The following is a 21,579-nucleotide window of genomic DNA, read 5'->3' on the forward strand; positions in this document are numbered from 1 at the left end:
GCGCACGGGCAATTGTCTAACCAGTTTTGAACTCGGTAGACTGAAGTGCTGTTCTGTAAACTGTAATTTGTGTTTGTTTTCCTAGGAATGAGGGTGAACATCTTTTCCGTGTTTAATGGCCTTTGTCTTTCTTTCTCTGTACATTGTCCAAGTTGTTTGCCAATTCTAGGCATTTTTTCTTCTCATTTTTACTTTATTTATTTTTATTATTATTTTTTAAGATTTTATTTATTTATTTGAGGGAGAGAGCGAGCGAGACAACATAAGCTGGGGAAGAGGCAGAGGGAGATTGAGCCCCGCATGGGGCTCCGCGCTCAGCACAGAGTCTGCCGTCCATCTCCCTTGGCTTCTCCCACTGTGCTCTCTCGCACTCTCCATCTCTCTCGCTCTCTCTCTGGAATGAATAAAATAAAATCTTTAAAAAAATTTTTTAATTTAAAAAAATAAATGGGGCACCTGGGTGGCTCAGTGGGTTAAAGCCTCTGCCTTCAGCTCAGGTCATGATCTCAGGGTCCTGGGATCGAGCCCCGCATCGGACTCTCTGCTCAGCAGGGAGCCTGCTTCCCTTCCTCTCTCTCTCTGCCTGCCTCTCTGCTGACTTGTGATCTCTGTCTGTCAAATAAATAAGTAAAATCTTTAAAAAAATTTTCTAAAAAAATGAATGTTTGAGTTACCTTTGCCAGTAATGAGCAGAATATGAATGAAATGAACATGACATTTGTACTCATCATACTGTTTTTAGCAATAAAAAAGAAATGAAGGGTCCATATGTATCAATATGGGTAGGTCAATACATCAATATGGGTAGATTCTCCCCAGGGCCCTGTTGGGAACAAAAGCATATGTTGGGAAGACACCATTTAGATACAGAAATTACCATTTATGTACATTATTATTGCTCAAGTACTGCTACCCACCACATACACACTACAAAATACCAAAACATGGACATTCAGAATCCTTATTATTAACTTCCATAATTATAATTACATAATTATTATTATTTATTTTTTGTTACAATAGGATGCACAGCCAATATGACAAAAAAAAAAACTCATCACTGCTAATTCCACACGGTGGTCAGAGAGGTGTTTGTCCATGCTATTTTTTGGAGTTTTAACTTTGTATCCAATTTTAAAAGAAAAAAACGAAAGAGAGGTTTCCAATATTTTGGAGTTCAGAAGCTGTGGCTGGTAGGAGGGGTTGCCGGTGAGAGATGACCGGGTGGTTTCTGGGACCCCAAGAAGGTTCCATGTCTGATTTGCATTCAACTCCTGATTTATCAGCCACTGTTCCCGAGACACACAGCAAGCGCCTCCCTCCTCTTTATCTTGGGAGTTTGCATCTGTCACATCAAAAAATTCCATCTTCAGCTTCTGACCGTCTTGCCACTTGTCCCCAGTGTCCTGTCGGTCACGCCTGGACCAAATGGCACTACCGATGAGACCCAGGACCCAGGCAACCACCTGCCAGAACCGGCAGAGACCTCACTGGGAAAGACAGCTTTATTTCTTAGCGTTCACCTGCCCCTGCCACAAACCACGGAATTCCTGCAAAGATCTCACTGAATCAAGATTGAATGGTAACAAAAGTGTGATACAAAGCCCTCCATTAAGAACCAAGGCGTCTTCGTCCTGTGTTCTCAGCCTCCATGGGGGAAAAATAATGAATACTTTACAAAGCTATTTCATAACATGTTATGTTAAATGAACAACAAATTACTTTTTCTTTTACTAGCTTTTAATGCTAATAGTGCCATTTATCCCTGACCTTCAGATATAGGAGATATTTTAAATGACAGCGTAAAAAGAGTTCTTGTTTGAAAACGCAAGCTACTTTAGACTGCATATTATTACTTATAAGTACAGCGTGTGACAGCATCGCGCATTTCAGCACCCCATTTATATCTAACTGGTATATATTTCAGTTGACATTTATTATTCTCCTGCATATGTGTCAAATTTCTTAATGATGACTCTGACAAAGGCGTAGATCTTGGAATATATAAATTACATTGGCTACCATATAATCAGTGTTATCTATTAGAATGCTATTTGTGATAAATCATGTTCAAAATAAAAATTGAATTGATTTTTCTGTTATTTTAATATTGTGCCGCTCACAGCAAGCCCTTGATTGAATCTTAAATGCTTTAATGTTCTATTTTTGTTTCAGGCAGATCAGAAATGAGGTTTGCACTATCTGCAAAGCTAAAACAATTTGTCAAACAACAAAATCAAATTTTCAAAAAGCATCTTTGTTTTCCAGCCACAGGAGTAAATTTGGCGACGCTATCATTACGGGGCACACAACTTAGTCACCAAAGCCTCACATGCACATTTAATTTCTGTGCATCTATTTTCACCTAAATCAGATTTTAACTGTAATGCAGGATACGAAAAGCCTCTGCCAGGTCTTTGTCTCTACCTTTTCTCTCGACCCATTGCAGGCTTCCTCCTGGCTAATCTGAGCTCCATATCATCTTGCCCTGGTTTGGGCGAAGTTCTGTGTCCTGGGAGCATGGCGGTTCTGTTTTCCAGAGCCCCCAAAGGGGTCTCTCTTAAGAGGGCACCTGCTTGACCCAAATTACTTATGAGATGCATCACTTGTGACTAGTCCCAGGCTAGCATCATCTCCTTGGTTTAACTCATTGTCTAGGGCAGGGACTGGCAAATGAGGGCCCATGGGCCACCTGTGTGTGTACAACCCTCCAGCTAAAAATGGTCACATTTTTTAAAAAATTTTTTAATGAAAATCAAAAGGAGAATACTATTTCGTGATACATGAACATTATATGAACTTAACATTTCAGTGCCTATAAATAAACTCTGATGGGAACACAGCCACCCTTGCTCATTTACATATTGTCTATAGCTGCTTTCCTGCTAAGATGGCAGAACTGAGTATTTGCGAGGGAGACCAGATGGCCCAGAAGCCTAAAAATTTGACTATCTGGCCCTTTAGAGAGAAAGTCTTCAAACCTTGGTTTAGAAGGAAGGGCCTTAGTAATTTATGTCTTTATTAAAAGGATTGTCACCTTCAGGGCAGGGGGCTGAGGGAGCATTCAAATAAAACATTGCATTCGCCACGATCAATTTCATAGAAAGCTTTATAGATGCATTGGCTGAAAGGTTCTCAACCTTTTATTAGATGTTAGATAAAAGGTTTTAGAAAAAATGAGGAAAAAAGGAGAACCAAGAAATAAAACAACCCCAACTTTCACAAAGCTGCAGTTGTGATCAACGTGTGCACAAATTATAAAATAATTCCTAAATGTCCTTATACAAATGGGTTGAAAAATAAGCAATCACCAAAACTGTATTGAGTTTAAGCAAATGGGAGTGGCTTTGGTTCAAATGGCCTTAAGCCAGAGGTCTGTTAGCAGCTGCCAGTCACCCAGACCCGGACTATGGAAGGCAGGGGGTGCCTCAGCCAGATGGAGAAGCCTGGGGAGATTTGCCCTTGGTGTGACCTTCAGAACACATACTGGAAACGAGGGCTAAACGAGGGCTGGGTGTTTGGTCCCTTCAGGGTACCTGGTGCCCCTTCCTGATAGCACCCCAGACTAGCCAGGGAAGGTAGAGTATATGCTCTTAGCCTTTGGAGAATTCAAAAAATCTAGTTTAAATCCAGATACGAACACAGGCTTTTGTTGGGGACATATCAGCCTCTGGGGGAGGGCCTATTTTTGGAAGACTGATGGAGGCTGGTGTACCCCATCGTCTCCCCACCAAGCTCATCTCCATCAGCTGAGAAAAAGATACTTTTAAGGAGAGGGCCGTTGGGGACTCTGCCTGCTAGGTCTTCCCATCTAATGATGGCTCCTACTATAGAGCACTGCTTCTGGGCTGGGCACCAGGGGAAACTTCGGGTATTTGTTAGGGGAGGAGTTGGGGGTGACATGGGGGTAATTTGGTTGAGGAACTCAGAGGCCATTTGGGAAAAGCCAAGTCCCCAGCTCTTGGTTGAAACTCTTGGGGTGGGAGAGAGGCTGATGAGCAAGGCCTAGAGCAGGGCAAGGAAATGAGGCCCTCCAGGCTCGGGCCTTACTCAAACCTCTCAACTCTTGTTCCGGTGGTGGTGTTCCTTTCCACGGCCTTCAGCTCGGTCAAGGGCTGCCCGTGAGCCTTGTGCCGGCAAAATGTCAGGCCACGCCCTTCGTGTTCATGATGCATTTAATCCTCTCAAATCACCTCATGAAGAAGGCGTCATCATTACATCATCATCACAGGACACTGGGGCTCAGAGTGGGTGAGTTTTTCCCACCAGATCACACAGCAGCCACATGGCACAAACAGGTGTGAGGCCTCCCAGAGCCCAGCCCTCGACATCCTGAACCCCACTATACCAACTCTTGCACTTCGTATACTTTCGGGTTTCTCATGAATCCTCTAATCTCTTTTCTTTCTGAATTGACCCAGCAGCTCTTGGAGCAGTAGTTCATGTTGTGACAGTGGCCTCAGAGGATCACACGACGTGGGGGTCACGTGGCAGTGACATGGCAGCGACGTGGCCGTGACGTGGCGGCGACGTGGCAGCGTGGCATGAACATTATGTGTGCCGACTCTGACCGCAGACCTCCTGCCATTTACTGTCTGTGTGACCCTGAGCCAAGTGCCTCGGTTTATTCATTCATAAAATGAAAATGTTTAAAAAAGACTAATTAAATAAGTTATTCCAGGGAAGGACTTAGGCCAGAGCCTAACACAAGCAAGCACATTAGCAGCTGCTGCTGGGTTTATTACTGGTCCGTGATGCCCGAGCAGCCTCCCTCCCGGGGTAGAATCCCTGGGAGGAATGTCCAGCAGTAAAGGGCCTCCATTTGTGGGCAGGAGCCCAGGGTTCTGAACCGCGTTGTGTTAATAACTCACCATGAGGGACAGAACGCCAACCCATCTCCAATCCATGTCGGCTGCGTTCTTGGGTCCCTTTGCCCCAGGGGTAATTGACAATCCTTCCTGAGCAGGTGTGGACCGGATTTACCTGCCTAAGCTCCCTATTTCCATAATCAACAGGGCTCCTGAGTGAGCTGTTTTGTTATCTTCATTCCTTTTACAAAGTAGGCATTGGAGGATCAGAGAGGTTAAGGCAAGCATCCGGAGTCACACAGCCAGAAGAACCCAGAGTTGAGATCTGAACTCAGGGAGTCTCCCTCCTGGCCACGGGCTTCATAGCTGCATTGGAACGATGTTAAAGCCAAGATTAAGATCCTGGTTAGAGGCAGCCTGTCCCCAGTCTGTTGGGGGTGGGAGGGGCAGTCAGGACAAGCAACAGGACAGACCCTCCCAACAGCTCACCTCCAGAGGATTCTGGCACAGGAAGATAAAGAAGTGACCGCAGAAGAGCACTTTAATGCTGGGGAACCCAAAGGATCCCGACAAAAGGCCCTGTGGTCGTCAGCAAACGCACAAACCCTCACTTCAGTTTCTTCACGTCTCCAGACGTGATAAGACATTTGTCTTATCAGGTAACGCAATTGTTTTTAGTGGCAGGAATGAGCTCATTACGGATGCAACTTGTGCTAATAATGATACCGTGCTCTGCAGAAATCACCTCTCTGCCTCCCCCGATGCACGATGCTCCCAAAATTACATGCTAGGGAGGAGCAGCGAGGGGGAAGATTAAGGAAAAGAATTACAGTGAGGAACGGCGTCCACAAAAGGACTTGCAGATTTGCACACTGAACGTGGCATTCTTAATCATGAAGTTGTAGCCGAATTACATGCTATGATGGCCGTTACTCAATTGTTACCTCTGACCCTGGGTTGCTGTTTTTTGCTTTTGTTTTACAGTTCAAGCCAGTTTTCAAAGGCGATACCCACTGATTTAGTCAGTGACTTAAACACTGATGCCCAATAGGATCCCAAGATCAGGATGAGGGCTCCTTGCAAGGAATCATTTCAATCCTGGCACCCCTTAATTTCACGGGCAAAGAGCTCAAGAACCTTCAGTCCAGAGCCGTCATCTACAAACTCTGTGGGTTTGGGAGAGGGGGCTGGGCAGAAACGGCTTCCACCTCCCTCATTTCCGAGGGGCCAGAGCTGCGACAGGCTGGCCCGCCCACCCCAGGCAGGGGACCCATCTATCTCCTGCTTTCATCATGGACGGAGGCAGGGGCGGGGGAGGGGGTGTCATTCTCCCAGGGTCTTAACAAAGTTGTAAAAAATATTAACTATATTCACGGAGGTTTGTTCCAGTCCTTTGAACAAGATGCCAGCTACCCTCTATTGACATGTGACTTTTTTCCTGTAAACATACAATCTCAAGAAAATTAAAATCTTTAAAATAAAGATTTTTTTTTAAATAACATTTTTGTCCTAATTGTGAAAACAATACATGTGTGCTGTAGAAAATTGGAAGGCACTCAAACAATAAAATAAAAATAACTAACGATACACCATCATCCAAATAACCACCACAAGCGTTATGGGCTAGTGTCCTCCCCCCTCCCCCCACTGTTTTAAAAATGAAAAAATAGGATCACTGTGTGTGTGTGTGCGCGCGTGTGTGTGTACATAGGTTTATTGTTCTCATACAGTTTTATGGCCTGTTTTTTGGCCGTTTTTCATGATCTATAAATATCTGTCCGTAACAGTAATCTTCTATCACATCATTGTTGGGTAGTGGGAGAGATGGTAATCCCAAATCCTGTGGGGTTTGGGCTGCTGCTTTTTTTTGTACGACAATCACCCTGGACATCCATCTTTGGCTGTTTTTCTGGATGAGAAATCATGTCTGGGCCAGGCGCCTCTGGCTGGCGGGTGAACTATGCGGGCCTCTGCTCACAATAAACGTGTTTAAATGCAGAAAGCAAAATACGTGACACTACAAGGGAAACTTATTACATTGAAATAGGATCCAAGTATTAGGACAATTCTGTGAACCAACCACGTGCATCTTTTTTTTTTTTTTAATATTTTATTTATTTATTTGACAGAGATCACAAGTAGGCAGAGAAGAAGGGGAGCAGACTCCCGGCTGAGCAGAGAGCCCAATGCGGGGCTCAATCCCAGGACCCTGAGATCACGACCTGAGCCTAAGGCAGAGGCTTAACCCACTGAGCCACCCAGGTGCCCCCCAACCATGTGCTTCTTTAGGCACAGATTGAATAGCCGTATGTTAGAGTGTCGATACAGTCGCTCTAATAACTACATCATTATACAGTACGATCAACACTAACATTTTGTGACGCTGCACGCAGCAAAAGTCATGATACAGACGGATCTGTGGCTTCTATCAGGCCAACGGGAGGGGATGCCTGTGGTTTGTTGCGTTAAGTGAAGGGAATGCTAAATCACACTTGGGAGGTTCGTAAAAAACAGTTGAGAGGTGACTTTTTTCTCACCAAAGTCCTTTGTACTCATTAGAGTTAAAGATTTGGCATCTGATTTCTCTGCCCTGGGCAGGTCTCCCAGGAGCCGAGTGCTGTACTGTTTTGGCTCTGCCCGTTACTGAGCCTTTGGACGTCTGCGATGGTCTCGCTGCTCCGTGAGCTGCATGGGACGTCTTCTGAGGGCTGCTGGATGCCTCAGCCTAGGACTTCTTCAGAAAGGGGCTCGATGCAGGTATAATGAGCTAAGCTTAGACACGCTCATCCTGGAAAAGGATGGGCCCTAATCCAGGGTGACTGGCATCCTTATAAGACAGCCATGTGAAGACACAGAGACACAGAGGGGACATCACAGGACCATAAAGATAGAGATTGTAGTTATGTACCGAGGAAGGCCGAGGATTTCCAGCAAACCACCAGGGGGTGGAAAGAAAGAGGTAAGGAAGGAATCTCCCTTGAGGTTTCCATATTAACACCTTGAATTTGGATTTCTGGCTTCCAGTACCATGAGGTAATACACTTCTGTTGTCTTATTGGCATCCAGTGTGAGGTACTGTTACAGCAGCGCTGTGAAACAAATACATCTTGTGTCTGTCTGCCAGTCGGGGTCTCCTGAGGAGTGGGATTCTGAAACACCAGGGTTGGGTAGGCATACCGTCGGGCCACCAGGTCAGGACCCAAGATGGCTGACAGGGACCGCTGGTGGGTTAGTGGGCTGGGCCAGGGCTTCCATAAGAGCCTGATCCAGGTGCACAATGTTACCTCAAGGTAAGGAAGAGATGAATCTCACCCCGGCTCTTCTCAAGGTCAACACAACCTAGGAACCCCCAGTCCCCACAGAAACCTTCAGCATGCCGAGAAGTAGCTTCTTTATTCCCACACTGCAGTGAAAGGTCTTTATCATTAATGACTTGCTGTTGCCAAACAGACAGTGAGCTTGTGGCAGCTGAAAGGATTCTTAGGTTTTGAAATTTTCCTAGGGCCTGTTGGGTGTGGGGGAGGGGCTGGTTCTCTCGCAAGAGTGATGAGTTTCTGAGTCCCCTGCTAAGTTCCCCTCTCCTCGGCAGGCTGTCTGCCTCAGCTTTCCACATACTTTGCTGAGAACAGTGGCTCGAGGTAAATCTTCCCGCTGCACGACATATTTGTCCCTTGGGCACAGCCACATGTCACTGGAGGTCTGGGTTCCTCGGTCAGGGGTCTCCCGTGGGCAAGACAGCTGCCACCTGGAAGAGAAACCATCCTGACGAGTTGCAGGCCGACAGCGCCGCTAAGCAGGGAGGCTACTGCAAACATCTCATCCCCTTTATAAAAGTAGCAGGAAAGAAAGAAAGAGCGCTCCCTTACCTGCGACAGAAAAATCCAGACAATTGGGCAGCGATCCTTCATGCTGCAAAACTTTTGGAGAAGGGGCGGAAAGAGGTTGGGTGGACCCCTTGCCATACATTCTAAAGGACAAAAGTCATAGACTTACTCCTCTTTTGAATAATAAAGAAAAGAAATACAATCTGTCCTGTGTGAGCACAGCAGCTTACTTTCTAATCCTGACGGGGATTTATCCTAAACTTAAAGGATTCTCATATCTCCATTTTGCAGGAGGGAAAACTGAGGCCCAACAGCCCCCTTCTGCAGGGCCCTACCATGCCCCTCCTCAGGACTTAGGTTGCTGCCAGGACAGGTGGCCCGGTGGGTTTTTACTTCTGGTCTCTCCCTGCAACCAGCAAAGACCGCAAGCAGGCTTCTGGAGAATGCCGGGTCGGGGGTGGGGGTGGGGTGGAGGGTCGCTGCTTCCTGTGAAGGCCTTGCTATTACCAACAAGGCCCCTTCTGTACAACAAACCAAACAGAAAAGCAGCCGTGGAACTGGGGTGGGGCCCCTACAAATGCCCCCCCAGCCCAGCCCCAGCTCTGGCCCTGGCTCTCGTCACCTGTGGCTGTGCCCCACGCCAGCCCCACGCCGGACTCACTCCTCAAATGGCTTCAGGTGTGCCCTCCTGGCCTGCTCCATGATGCCCAGGAAGTCCCTGTAGCAGTTTCTGGCCATGACAGTGTACCGCGTGGCGCAGCCTAATTCGGTGACCCTGGCTCTCGGGAGGTAGCCAGCCCAGCCCGGGATCGGGGGCTCGTAGAGGGGTTTCTTGATGTTTTTGCATTCTGTAAAAAGATAGCATGCTTCCTGAGGGCTTTGAGAAGCCACCCAGTGGCTGCTCCCCAGGTAGCCTGCACCCCTACAGTTACCCTGGTGAGCCCCTAGGCCTCTAGAGGCCTTCAGAGCAGCTACCCCTGGTCGGTTGATTCTGTGAGCCAGGCACCTGGATAGGGGCTTTCCGAATACCCTCGGAGTTCCTTTTCTCACACACTGGGACAGGCTGACACCATTACTGACTCCACCTTACGAACAGGACACAGAGGCCTTGCAGAGGTTAAAAGAGTCTTGGTCATGGTCACCCAGTAAGGAGGTGGTAGGACCAAGCTTCAAACCTGCACCTGAGTCTCAGGTTCTTTGTCTTCAACAGATCCTGCTCCTCATTCAGATTAATAAAAAAGCTTCACACATTGCCTCTTGGATAGTTTACAGAAAAGAAGCAGGAGAAGCATCCAGGTCAGAAGAAAGTACATCAGACTCAGCACCAGGAATCTGCCTTCAGGTTATGAACGACTCTGGCTGGCTGACCTGGCCCAATTCCCACTGGTGAGATCAAAGATTCCTGTCTGCCTGCCTCCTCCAGGTGCGGTCAGAATAGAATTAGGCCACTGAGTCCCAGAATCAGAGCCAGAAGGCACTATGGGAAGCATCTAATCCATCCTTCCCTGCGCGGGAGGAACGAACTACAGCCCAGAGAGGGGAGACCATGTGCCATAGTTCACACAGCAAACAGTCACAGAGCTGGGCGAAATCTCAAACTCTTGGGCAGATGTTCTTTGTTATGATTCGGAAAACTTTCAAGCACAACAAATGTGTGGTTAGCCGTCCCACAACTATAGTCCTAATAATAAAGACAGTTCTAGAGTCCATTACTTTTCTTATAGGCCTTTAGACCTTAAGAACGGTCCAGGACAAATCATCGTGATTAGCCTTATAGAATCACGTCAGAAGTTGGTTTTGTCATTGTTATCATGGTTGTTCTCCAGTGCCTGCCACAGCTGGATTCCAGCTGAGGACTGACCTCACTCAGACAAGGGCCATTACCTCCGCAGCCTCACTTTCCCCATCTCTAAAATGGGAATAATCATGTTTGACCTCTTGAAATAATGGTGCCCAGCACAGGGAAAGCAACCCCAGAGCGTCCATCCTGAGACAGCAGGTGCAGTCTGAGCGATCGTGGCCACATGCAGGGGGAAGGGGGTCTCTATTCACAGCACCCTCTGGCCTGACCAGGACTGGGTCGCTCTCTCCCCCAGGAGATGTTTCTTTCTCACTGGATGAAACCAAGCCTTTCTGTCTTGCACCACACCGCCTGGGGATTTGGAAGTGGGTTGGACTCCCTGTTCCGTGGGCCAGCCCAGTGGGCCTGCTGGGCCCTGCACTTGGGCCCCAGCAGAAGGGGACTGGTTTCCGGGGGGCTGGTACCCAGACTCAGGGGGTGATATTGCCGGTAATACTGGTGCAGCGCCCGCAGGACGGTCTCCTCGGAGCAGACGGGCTTCAGCCTCCGGGCAGTGGCTACCGAGCAGTGAAATTCCTCCATCTGGTTTTTATAGCGCTGTGTGATCTCCTGGAAGATCTTCAGACAGTGCGCCATGCTGTCCTTGCTGGTGGCCTGCTGGCAGCAGAGGTAGGGCACGAAGCCTGCAAGAGCCAACGAATGGGAGCCTTCAGCAAGGCCGTCGGAACCTACAGATGCTCCCCAGAGTCCCAGCCCGCTCTGTGGCATTTCCTCCCCGGGCGGACAGCACTGCCTTTCCCCAAAGGCCATTAATACAAGCAGCGCTGTTGTCTGCACCGCACTGGGCCCTCCCAAGGCCACACACACACAAAAAATGACCTTGGAGCTGGGGAGGGAAGGCCCATTTCAACAAAGACGATGACAGTAATATTCTTTGATAGCAAAGCCCCTGATGTCAGTCTGAACCACAAATGGGGAAAGCATTTAATGGGCCAAAATGATAGTCTGAGGAGTAATTGAAATTATTCATCTTTTTTAGAGAGAAAGCTTATTTTCCTTGACACTTCCCAAATGCAATTTGGGATCCTTTTTCTTTTTTTGTCGGACCATCAGGAGATTGCGGGGCTTATTAAAAGCTGAGACCTATTACACAAAAAAAGGTAAATTCATTATCTGTGGGGCCCACCCCCTAGAACAATTTTTTACCACTTCCCACAAAATAACATATAATCACTACAATTAGTATGGGTAAAACACAAGTATTTATTTAAACTGGAGGCTGAATCCCAGGGCCTACACCATTGTCACAATAAAACTAGTTTTTGAAAGCACAAAAGGAAGAAAAAGTGGTTAAGAACTTGGTTTTCGATGGGTAAATAAATAAATAAATAAATACCTCTCACTCATTACTGAAGCCCCACATTTCGCCCGCGTCCCGCAAGAAAACTTGATTTCAGAGTCAAGAGTAGCAACCCTGCCTCCCACATCCTACGAGAAGCCACTTCTGGAAAAATCTGATTATGAGGCTGTTCCGAAGCCCTCCACCCACCAGAGAGGCTCCTCAACCCTGGGGCAATTAAAAGATACCCTCCCTAGTGTTGTTGGGGGAGATCGTAGAAACCGAGGGGTCCTGGTGCCTGGATAGATTTTACGTAATTGTATCTATGTACACACAGAGGAATTCAAGCTACCTTCCCAGAATCTTACTAAGGGCCAGGACAATCTTAGGAGAGACCTATCGTTACCCTGTGTAGAGGGCTGAAATGGTGTCTCCTGAATAGATATGTCCCAGTCCTAACCGATGGGTCCCATGAAAGTGACCTTATCTGGAAATAGGGTCTTTAAGGATTTGGGAATGAGATTATCCTTGTCTGGGGAAGGGCCCTAAATCCAGCTGTCTCTGTCTCGGTCCCAGGTCTAGTGTGGCCAGCTGGCTGGGCCAGGACAGGCACTTGTGCTTTTTAGGACACTTGTTGAAAATACTCTGTTAGAAGAGAGAGGGGGATCTGAGGAAGAGACACAGAGGTGCAGGGCAGAAGGCACGAGAAGAGCCGTGGGAAGACCAGGGGGTGGTGGGGGCAGAGATTGGGGCCATGCTGCCGTAAGTCACAGAACAGTCAAGGCCATGAGAAACTGGAAGAGACATGGAAGGACCCTCCTCTAGAGCCTTCGGAGAGAGCATGGCCCTAGCGACACCTGATTTCAGACTGCTTGCCTCCAGCCCTAGGAGAGGATAACCATCTTTTGTATTAAACGGCAGGCCTAAGAAACTAATACACCCATTTAATAGACATTTTTACTTACTGCAGAAAGTAAGTTCTCAGTAACCCAGAAGCCTGAGGACAAGAACCTTTAGGTAGTGACCGACTATCCCTGTTTGCCAAGGACTTCGGGGTTTCCTGGGACTGAGGACTTTCAGTGCTAGAACCAGAGCCATTCCAGACAAATCATTTGGATCATTCTCCCTCTAGGGGACCCAGGAAGGAATGGGACCCTAAGAACAGTCCTAGTGCAAAACTCAAGAAAGCTCACCTTGGGAAAAAGGACCTTATCCATTGCATCTATCCCTTATCTTGGCCCGAAGGCAATGATACCCATAAAGTGCTTCCCACAGGCCCAGCCACATCCTGCGAGACCTGGCCTGAGTTCGATCTCTCCATTAGTTTGAACTCAGTTATCAGCCATCTTCAGTAAGGGAGGTTTTCAACAAGTATCTTAAAAAGCTAAAGTGCCCGCCCGTACTGGCCCAGCCAGTCAGAAGGACACAGACAGTGGACCAGGGCAGGGACGGCAAGCAGGAATGTGGTTCTCCTGCCAGGCGCATCCACGTGGCACATCTCTACTTACCACTGTAGCCTGGTGTGATTGGCAGATGTCTCATGAAGGTCCTGGAAGACTCCATGATCCCGCTCGCTGTTAATGAAGGGAAGAGGGAATGAGATGATCTCATCCAGGGTCCTTGCCTCGGAACTCACTGTGTGTGTGGCCGGAGCCCTTGGGAGCAGAATGACCCTGCCCGGGAGGGCTGGGACAGAGAGGCAGCGCCGTCATCTTAACACAGAACCGGCAGGCGTAGTTGGTGTCAGTTATGAAAACAACAGGCGTTCCCCTATTACATGAGTTTACATACATATGGTCTGATCGCCATCCGCGAGCGTCTCCCTTCCTGGGACCTCCACCATCCAGCAACCTGCCACCCAGCGGGTCGGCCAGCCATGGTGAACCATACACACACTGTGGCCAACAATGGCGATGCGGTTAGGAACATAAAGATGAGCAGGACCCAGAAGCCCCCCTGTGAACCCCTGAGCCCCAGAAGAGGGAAGAGATGAAGAACTCCCGCTCCCAGAGCCTTTCTCCCTCCGGGGGGGAAAAGGTCGCAAGCAATGGGGATGTCTGCTGCCCCTCCCCGCCACCACCCCCCTCAGGACAGTGGGCAGTGTCCAGAGACATTTTGGGCTATTACAATTGGGGGATGGGGCGCTACTAGTACCTAGTGACTTAAGAGGCCAAGGATGCTGTTAAACATCCTACAGGACACTGGGCAGCCCCACAAGGAAGAATTAGAATAAGCTCTGGCTGGAAGGGCTCAGAGGTCCCTAAGAGCTGGCGTGGAGTCCAAGATGGGTGAGCAGAGGGTGGCGGGGGCTGACCACCTGGCATCGGTTTATGCGGCTACTGCCACCGTTCCGGGATGGCTTCTGGTCCCAGCAAAGGGCCAGGTCCTGCCCCTGGGCTTCCGCTGATGCTGTCCAGTGCCAGGTCTCCCAGCCGATTCACCTCTCCGAAGTGGGGTCTTCGGGGCCAGGATGGGTGGTCTCAGGGGTGGAGGGGAGGGCCACGGTCCGCGTTTAGTCAGCAGTGGTGGGAATTTTAAACACGCTCAGCCACTTACAGGACACTTGCTAGGACACCGCTGACAGGGGCCTGCACTCCTGTAAAACCCTCGCTGCCCTAGGATTAGTTCCCGTTTCTGTCTCCCACTTATAGATGAGGAGGAAAGGCTCCGGGAGGCTAAGTAACTTAGTCGAGGGCTCTCCCATCCAAGGACCTATGAACCGACGCAGGACATCCACATTCTGAGGGCAGGGCTATGTTATCCGAAGGCGTGGCCCTGGCGAGGGGGCGGAGTCCGGTGAGGGTGGGTGGCAGCCCGGGCAGCTGCCTGGAGGAGGTGGAATCCGAGAGGAAGAGCGTGGACAGGATGTGTGCTGGGGGTGGGGGCCCTGAAGGGTCGGTAAGCTCCGTCACAGCTCCCGGCCCCCTCCTGCCTCCTGTCCCGGGGCAGCCGCAGTCCCGCGTCCTCACCTGGACCAGCCCGGATCGCTGCCAGCCAGGCCTCCTGCCCTCCAGGCCGACCCTGTCCGCCAGCGCTCCTGGCCTTTGTGCGCTCACCAGCCCCACCCCACCCCGGGGGAGGGGGAGGAAGGGGAAAGGAGGGGCCGGACCCTCCCTGCTACCCCTCCCCCTCGCGAGCCCGCCCAAACAGGACGCGAGGCCCCCTCCCCCCCACCCCTCCCCCCGCCGGCCTGGGGCTTGGGTCCACCCGGGAGGATGGGGGGCCCTTCCCCCCACCCTCCGACCCCGCCGCGCTCCCTGCTCAGCGTCAGCCCCCGGGCGTGAAGTTCAGGGGTTTCCCAACAGATACTTGGCCTCTGAAGTTGTTCTCCTATCTGATTCTTGGCACCTGGTCTCCCCGCGCTGGGCCCCTCTGGGTTTTGGAACTGGAGGGAGAGCTACGCGAGAGGATCTAGGTCACCGCTGCCTTTTCTGCTGTTGACCAACACTGGCGCGGCCTGGGGCGGGGCGGGAGGTAAGAGGGTTGGCACCCCGCCTTCCTCTCCGGAGTCAGAGCGGCAGAGAGGGGTTGTAAGGGGGCAGCAAGCAGCCTGGGAGGGAAGGAGAGGCCTGTGTGGGTGGGGACTTCCCATCACACTCCTCCCCCTAGTCCTCCGTCTTCAGAGGGGAGGAACAGGGAGGGGGCAGAAAAGGGGCAAAGCACCAAAATGAAGAGGGCGGCGCCAGGGAAGCGGAGCCATCCTGCTTTCTGATCATCGGCATTTGGGGGGAGCTAAAAGGGGCCTGAGCTTTCATCTCACTGGATTGAAGCCAGGATGCCCACCAGCGACCCAGACAGCGAGAATGAGGGCCTTTCCAGACAGTTAGTACCAGGGGGGCCCTGTGCTTACAACTGACCCCTGATCGCCCAAGAGCACTACCTTCCAACGGATCTGTTTGTTTCCCTGCCTCCCCGCCCCCACCATGCCCCACACCTACTTCCTGGGAGTTGAACCTCAGATGAAGGCTGGGGGAGCTGCCCACTTAGGAAGGAACCATTTGAACCCCCGTGGGTGTCCTCAGGACTCCACCACAGACTCTCCGGAAGCTACTAAAGCCAGCTCTGGAGAATGACCCAGACACAGAGCCTGGAGTCAACTCAAGGCTCTAGTTGACAGCCCATCTGGTGTGCCTGCTAGGATGGGAGGGCTAAGCCCCATCTGCTTTGTTTTTAACCATCTGCATTTGGGTGTGGTACCCTTGGTCAGCCGCAGCCCCAGCTCCTCTGCCTTCTGTCTGCCTAGCCCACTTTCTGTAGCTTGGAGGGAAAAGGGGCTCATGAACGTGGATGAAGCCTTGGTTCCCAGCAAAGGACCCAGTCTTGTTGGAATGAAAGTTAATTTTAAAAGCTTGCAACATTTAAGAAAAGACCTGAAAATCAGTCTCCATCTGAGTGAGATGGGGAGGAGGGGGAAGTCAGAGATGATTCATCCATGATTCCATTCACGAATTCATATGCAGGAAAAAAAAATTGGGGGCCACACGAGATCCAGAGTTTTGCTTTATTAGACATCTGTGAAGACAGAGCTTGCAGTACAATCTCGTCACGTCATGAACAGCTGCAAAGTTCCGTGGAGAGTGAATTCATCTTGCAGTGAACAAGACCCCAATGGCTGGTATTTTGGAATAAAGTTCCATGTTCCAAGCAGATGAGAGGTGTGACATAGCGGACAACTTTTATACGAGTCATCCACTTAGTCATTTCTCAGCATAAATACGCAGCTTACAGCTACTTCAACTCTACAATGTGAAATTCGATCTTCGACTAATAGTGCACTTGGACTCCTGTTTATATGGGCGCATGCGACTCTTTGCCACCCTGGCAATTAACCAGACCTAGACTCTAAAAGCTAAACTTGATCTAAATAACATCCTAGGGGGCGGGCAGGCTCTGCAATCTGGACTCAAGCTTAGTCCAGACTCAATCTGGACTCAATCTCCAACTCTGGGCGAGTGCCTGTGTGTCTCCTTCTCTTCCCTATCTTGTCTGTGACTTGTCTGGCATTCAGCATTTACTACTGCCTGCTGTGTACAGAGGGCATTTAGAAAGGCAATCCTTCCAAAGTTCTGCTGCGAAAACACGAACCTCAGCTAATATGTCAAGGACGGCTGAGAAATGGTCAAGACAACAGGCCTTTTAGGAACTTTCTAAGATCAGAAAATGTGTCTGCGTGTATTTATCCAGTGTTCTCATTCTAGAATATTTCCGTGGGCAGGAAAGAGAGGAGGGATGGATTTCGGGAGTCCCTTTAAGAAGACTGACTATCGGGGCTGCATTTCTGGGGCCAGAACAAAGTCCAGTGAAGTTATCACCCCCTCCAACACCTGCTTGCCAGGTGCAGAATTCAACCAACTCGCTAAAGAGAAATCAGACAAAGAGATATCCTCAGTGCAAGGTGGGAAAGGTCTTACATTAGCCAAAAAAAAAAAAAAGAATTCACTAAATTACTCATACGTACACTTAATTGAGTGGAACATCAGGATTTGTGCACCACTCAATCCCGTCCTCGAACCCTGCTGGACTGACAGCCCTGCACATGGAGACCACACCGGACCGTCAGAGCAACTGCTCTGCCCCATGAGAAGAAGTCGACCCCCCTGCAGGGATGCACAGAGTTTTCATATATTGTCCTGCACAGTCACGTGGCGCCTAGAACCAGCATGCTCAGCTTTCAAAGACTGGAGGGGAAAATCAATACATGATTATGCTCCTTTCAACATAAACTGTGAGCCTTTGGGAAGGATGTGAGAGAAGCAAGGTCTCACGAAGCTGTGGATCCCGCTGGTGTCCCCCTTTTCTTTTTCCAGAGTATTCGGAGCCTCGGCACCTCTGACTCTGGCTCGGTCCCGCATACATAGTCCATAAGCTTAGTATCAGGTGCAAATCGGTAAGTAAGTGCAATGAAAAAAATGAAGCCATGGGAAAAGAAAGGCAGCAATGTCATCAACAAAATTCAAAGAGCATTTCTCCCTTTTTTTTTTTTTAACAAGAAAAGCACATTGTAGAAATAAAGATTCTGTACAATATTCTAATATCGTATGTACATAAAATTATATTACTTATAACTAACTTGAGAAGTCTTATTTGCCAGAATATGGCTGGCAACACCAAAGAAAGACCCAGAACATTTAGCTTTTGAAGCAGAGCAGGCAGCAAGAGAACCCCAGCAAACACACCTGTGTGCCCAGACGTGCAATCCCGCTACGGAGGGAAAGGACGGGACTCGCATCCTCTAGGTCAGCGGCCTGTTCATGTTTCACATTCTAGCAGGAAATTCTGCAGCAGGCGGTGTGGAAAGACAAGTTCAAATGCAACTGGAAATGCTATTTGGAATCTGCGTCCCGGCCATGGTAATGGATTTGCGAATCCAGCTTGCCTTCCAAGCCAGCGCCTTAGCGCATCCTCCGTTCCTTCATTATGCATGCCTCCAGGGATTTCAAATCGGAGTGAGCTCCAGCAGACACACCAGTTGGTTCCCCAGCTCGTTCTTAGGGTCCCTTCCAACCTTCCTCCTTCGCAGGCCCAGGCGTGAGGGTGAAAAGAACCACCCCCAAGCCACGTGGAGCCCCAACCCCACTCAGACAGGGCAGGGCACGGACCCCTGGCTCTTCACTTGGAAATCCTCTCCCCAAGGGGGGGACACTGCAGGCGCTGGTGTACGCTTCAGCTTCCAACAAAACCTGAAGTTAGGGGTTCTCAGATTCCCAAGGACCCACAGTCCTCTGTGGTGTCTACTAAACATGCAAATCCTGTCCCCCCCTCAGCCCCCCAAGACTTGACTTCAATTTGTAAAAGGAATAGGATCCAGAAACCTGCTTTTAAGAGGCACTCAGGCAGTTCTCTCGAGGGGGGCCCACAGATCAGCTTTGGAAAGACCTGGCTGAATTCATCATGTATAGATTATGAATTCCTTTTAGTTAAGCTTTAAAAAATGAAGATTTTAGAGAGACCTTTCATAGTACAGACTCTTTACCCATGTATCACCAGTGTATTCTTTTTGAAATGTGGTACTGTGGGGCCAAAACTCCTTGGGAGATGAGGGTGAGGGGGGGACTTAATTTAAAACATGGACCCTTGTCAAGGTGAGGGGCTGTTCCAGACTCCTGGGCTGGGGGATGGGAACAAGGCAAACTACACGCCCATCCCCCCCGCCCCCCCACAGAAGCCTCCCCAGGATGACTTGAATTACTTATGGATTCAGAAATCAGGATCCGGCATCGGGGAACGATGCCACAGCAGATGATCTGGGATAAATCAGCAGCACCTAAATTCCGTTTCCCTCCAAGCAAGCGTTCACCTGCCGAAAAGGGAACGTGTCAGCTCTCCCACTCACTCGAATCCTCGTAGATGAGCTCAGGCGATATTTAACTCCTCCCTGAACCTATTCAGAATGGAAATTATGAGAATCTAAAATAGTGCCCAGCGTGGGCAGGCCTCTGCCGCCGGGTGAGCAGGCTCCCAGCTCCCACTGAGTCCTCGCTTTCCATCATGGGAGGACAAAAAGAAATGAACTGCAGATGGACCGCATTTTATACTGACTGCCATCCAAAACACGTAGAAAGTCTCAAATAGACGAGGGCACCCTAACAGAGATCCGTTCAAAGCAAGCTGAGTGACTGCTACAGAAACGGGCTGCCCCCCTGCGTCGGGTGGCTGTTTCACCACTGGGTACCTATGGAAACCAGCTGCTCCCCCAGGATCCTCAGAATTCTTATTCCCAAACCTCAAGCTCCATTTCCGACAGCTTTTTCTGACTCCAGTGTGCCCTCAAAAATCCCTAATCATTTTTTAGCCCTCGTGGTTCCCATCTTCCCTGCTGAAATTCAGGTGGGCAATGCTGAGGGTCAAGGACAGAGAAAGAACAGTCAGGGTTGAGGTCAGCGGATGCAGGGGAGCAGAGTCCCAGGGAGGGCAGGCGGTGGGGTGGGGCAGACCTGTTAGTAATTTAAGAAGTCAATCCCAACCTTGACGCTCTTCGAGGTGGCTATATCCACGGCCGTGGCCTTGATCTCTGTGTCCCCGAACTGCATGAGGGTCTGGATCTCCCTCCGGGCGGGCACGGCGGCGCCGCTGGTCCCCGTGAGGTCCAGGCGGAGGGTGCCGCACTTCTTCACCCCCGGGTCGGTGATGAAGCTCACGTCGTCGTGCTCGGAGCTGTAGATGTTGATGACGATGACCAGCTGCGAGGGCTTGGCCGGGGTGTAGCTCCGCTTGACCAGCTCCCCCAGGGCGACCGACTGGTCGGCGGAGATGAACTTATCGAAGACGTCGGTGCACCAGCGAGTGCCGTCCTTCACCAGCAGCTTCTCGGGCGGGTGCTTGCCCTCCACGTAGCGGTTCAGCACGCCCACCCCGTAGGTGAGCGGCGACCGGCGCACCTTGATGACAGCGGGGTCCAGGCCGAAGAGGACGGCGCCCTTGAGGATGGTGAGGCCCACGTCCTGGGGGATGATGATGCGGCACTTGTCGCCGAAGGCGGCCTGCACCGCCTGCTGCAGGAGGGGCGCCTCCGCAAAGCCTCCCACCAGGAAGAGGAACTTGACCGTGGACACCTCGGGCTTCTGAAACAGGTCCCCTGAGAAAGAAGAGGAAGGGACAATGTTCTGGCACCCAAAGCCAGATGGCTAGGGGGACTGGTGGCCCCAAGAATGGGGCGGAAATAGACCAACCCTCCTGGGCCCCCCCGGGGGACAGATATGGCTGAGCTGGTGGGACTGAAGCTTTGTAGAGCTGGTCTGGGGTTTGCACACCAGGACGCTCAGGAATAACAACCAAAGCTGCTGCTAAGTAGAAACTCATTTTTATGGTGAGATGGTGACGGTTTTTTAGGCATCGATGAAGACTCCCAACATTCTCCCCACCTGGGGTCCTCTGAAGGCAGTCATGGAAGGGTGTTCTAAAAACTGTCCTTTGGTTTTCAAAGGGGTTCTGATTTGGTAGGTGTGGGGTAGGAAGTGGGGGGGGCTGGGATATTTAAAAAGGTCCCCAGTGGGTCTCCTGCGTGGCCCCAAGAGAGGGCCATGGAGGTAGAACAGTAACCACACGGCCAGAATGTTTGCCCCCTTGCGGGAGACCTTTCCATGGCCCACATGACTGGTCCTCCTCCCCAGCAAAGATTACAGATCCTAAGGCATCCCGACCAAGCAAAGACAATCCATTCCCTAGGCCCTGTCACTCTAGGAGAATAATGCTGCTGAGCTCCCAGCACCCTGACTTTTGAAGTCAAACTCAAGGCCAAGGTGAAGACAGGCTCTGGGCTGCTTTATAGTGCCTGCGGAGAAGCATCTGGAAAGCCTGTATCCAGGCTCCCACACACATACCCAAACCCCGTCTGCTCCTGCCCAGGCCCCAACCTGTGCCTCGCAGTCCCAGAGCCCCTGCCAACCTGACTTCACACACACTAGCTAGTGATGCTAGAAAAGTCCGTCCCCCTTCCTGGGTCTGCCCCACTGAGTGGCCGAGCACTGGCTGGTACTTACGGAGATGCTCAATGATGCTGTCAATGGTTGGCTTAAAAAGAGCGTTCATGGCATCTGGACTCATCCTCAGCATCCCTTGTGAGGACCACTTCACAAAATCCACACTGCGGGGGTGTGGCACAGACAGAAATAAGCAGTGAGTGCGTGAACGATACCCAGTCTAGGTGCACAGAGACGGGCCCTGTCAGAAGAGCTGTCACACTAGAGGGAGCAGAAAGGCTCCAAAGTCCCCGGAAATATCCTCAACTGCCAGAACCTGGACCCTTAGTTGCGCAAAAGCTAAGACTCAGCCTCTTCCATGTCCCTTGGGGTGGTGGAAGCCAAAGTC

General features: G+C 50.3%; 2 protein-coding genes across 5 annotated transcripts in view; both read right to left on the bottom strand.

Annotated features, from left to right (window-relative positions):
- Window positions 1-7,035: 7,035 nt before the first annotated feature.
- On the bottom strand, window positions 7,036-15,280 carry C14H10orf82 (chromosome 14 C10orf82 homolog). Of its 3 annotated transcripts, none has more exons than XM_032313928.1 (6): window positions 15,121-15,280; window positions 13,281-13,346; window positions 10,898-11,116; window positions 9,294-9,480; window positions 8,675-8,775; window positions 7,036-8,553 (listed from the first exon to the last, which is right to left on the bottom strand). In XM_032313928.1, the coding sequence occupies exons 2-6, from the start codon at window positions 13,333-13,335 to the stop codon at window positions 8,408-8,410; spliced, it is 708 nt and encodes a 235-aa protein (XP_032169819.1). In that variant the 5' UTR covers window positions 13,336-13,346; window positions 15,121-15,280; the 3' UTR covers window positions 7,036-8,407. The 3 variants fall into 3 exon arrangements, with proteins under 3 accessions (XP_032169819.1, XP_032169818.1, XP_032169817.1); XM_032313927.1 differs by lacking the exon at window positions 15,121-15,280 and adding an exon at window positions 14,534-14,731; XM_032313926.1 differs by lacking the exon at window positions 15,121-15,280 and adding an exon at window positions 14,742-14,806 and having other exon boundaries at window positions 7,037-8,553.
- Window positions 15,281-16,259: 979 nt separating this feature from the next.
- HSPA12A (heat shock protein family A (Hsp70) member 12A) overlaps window positions 16,260-21,579 on the bottom strand; it is a 154,774-nt gene continuing 149,454 nt past the window's right edge. Inside the window, exons 12-13 of one of the 2 annotated variants that reach the window (XM_032311922.1) lie at window positions 21,252-21,355; window positions 16,260-20,347 (exon numbers count right to left, since the gene is read on the bottom strand). In XM_032311922.1, the coding sequence (XP_032167813.1) occupies window positions 19,710-20,347; window positions 21,252-21,355 (742 nt within the window). In that variant the 3' untranslated portion in view covers window positions 16,260-19,709. The remainder of the gene's footprint in view (window positions 20,348-21,251; window positions 21,356-21,579) is intronic. The other variant, XM_032311924.1, reaches the window with a different exon arrangement.

The sequence above is a fragment of the Mustela erminea genome, chromosome 14 (assembly GCF_009829155.1).
Source record: "Mustela erminea isolate mMusErm1 chromosome 14, mMusErm1.Pri, whole genome shotgun sequence".
NCBI lineage: Eukaryota > Metazoa > Chordata > Mammalia > Carnivora > Mustelidae > Mustela > Mustela erminea.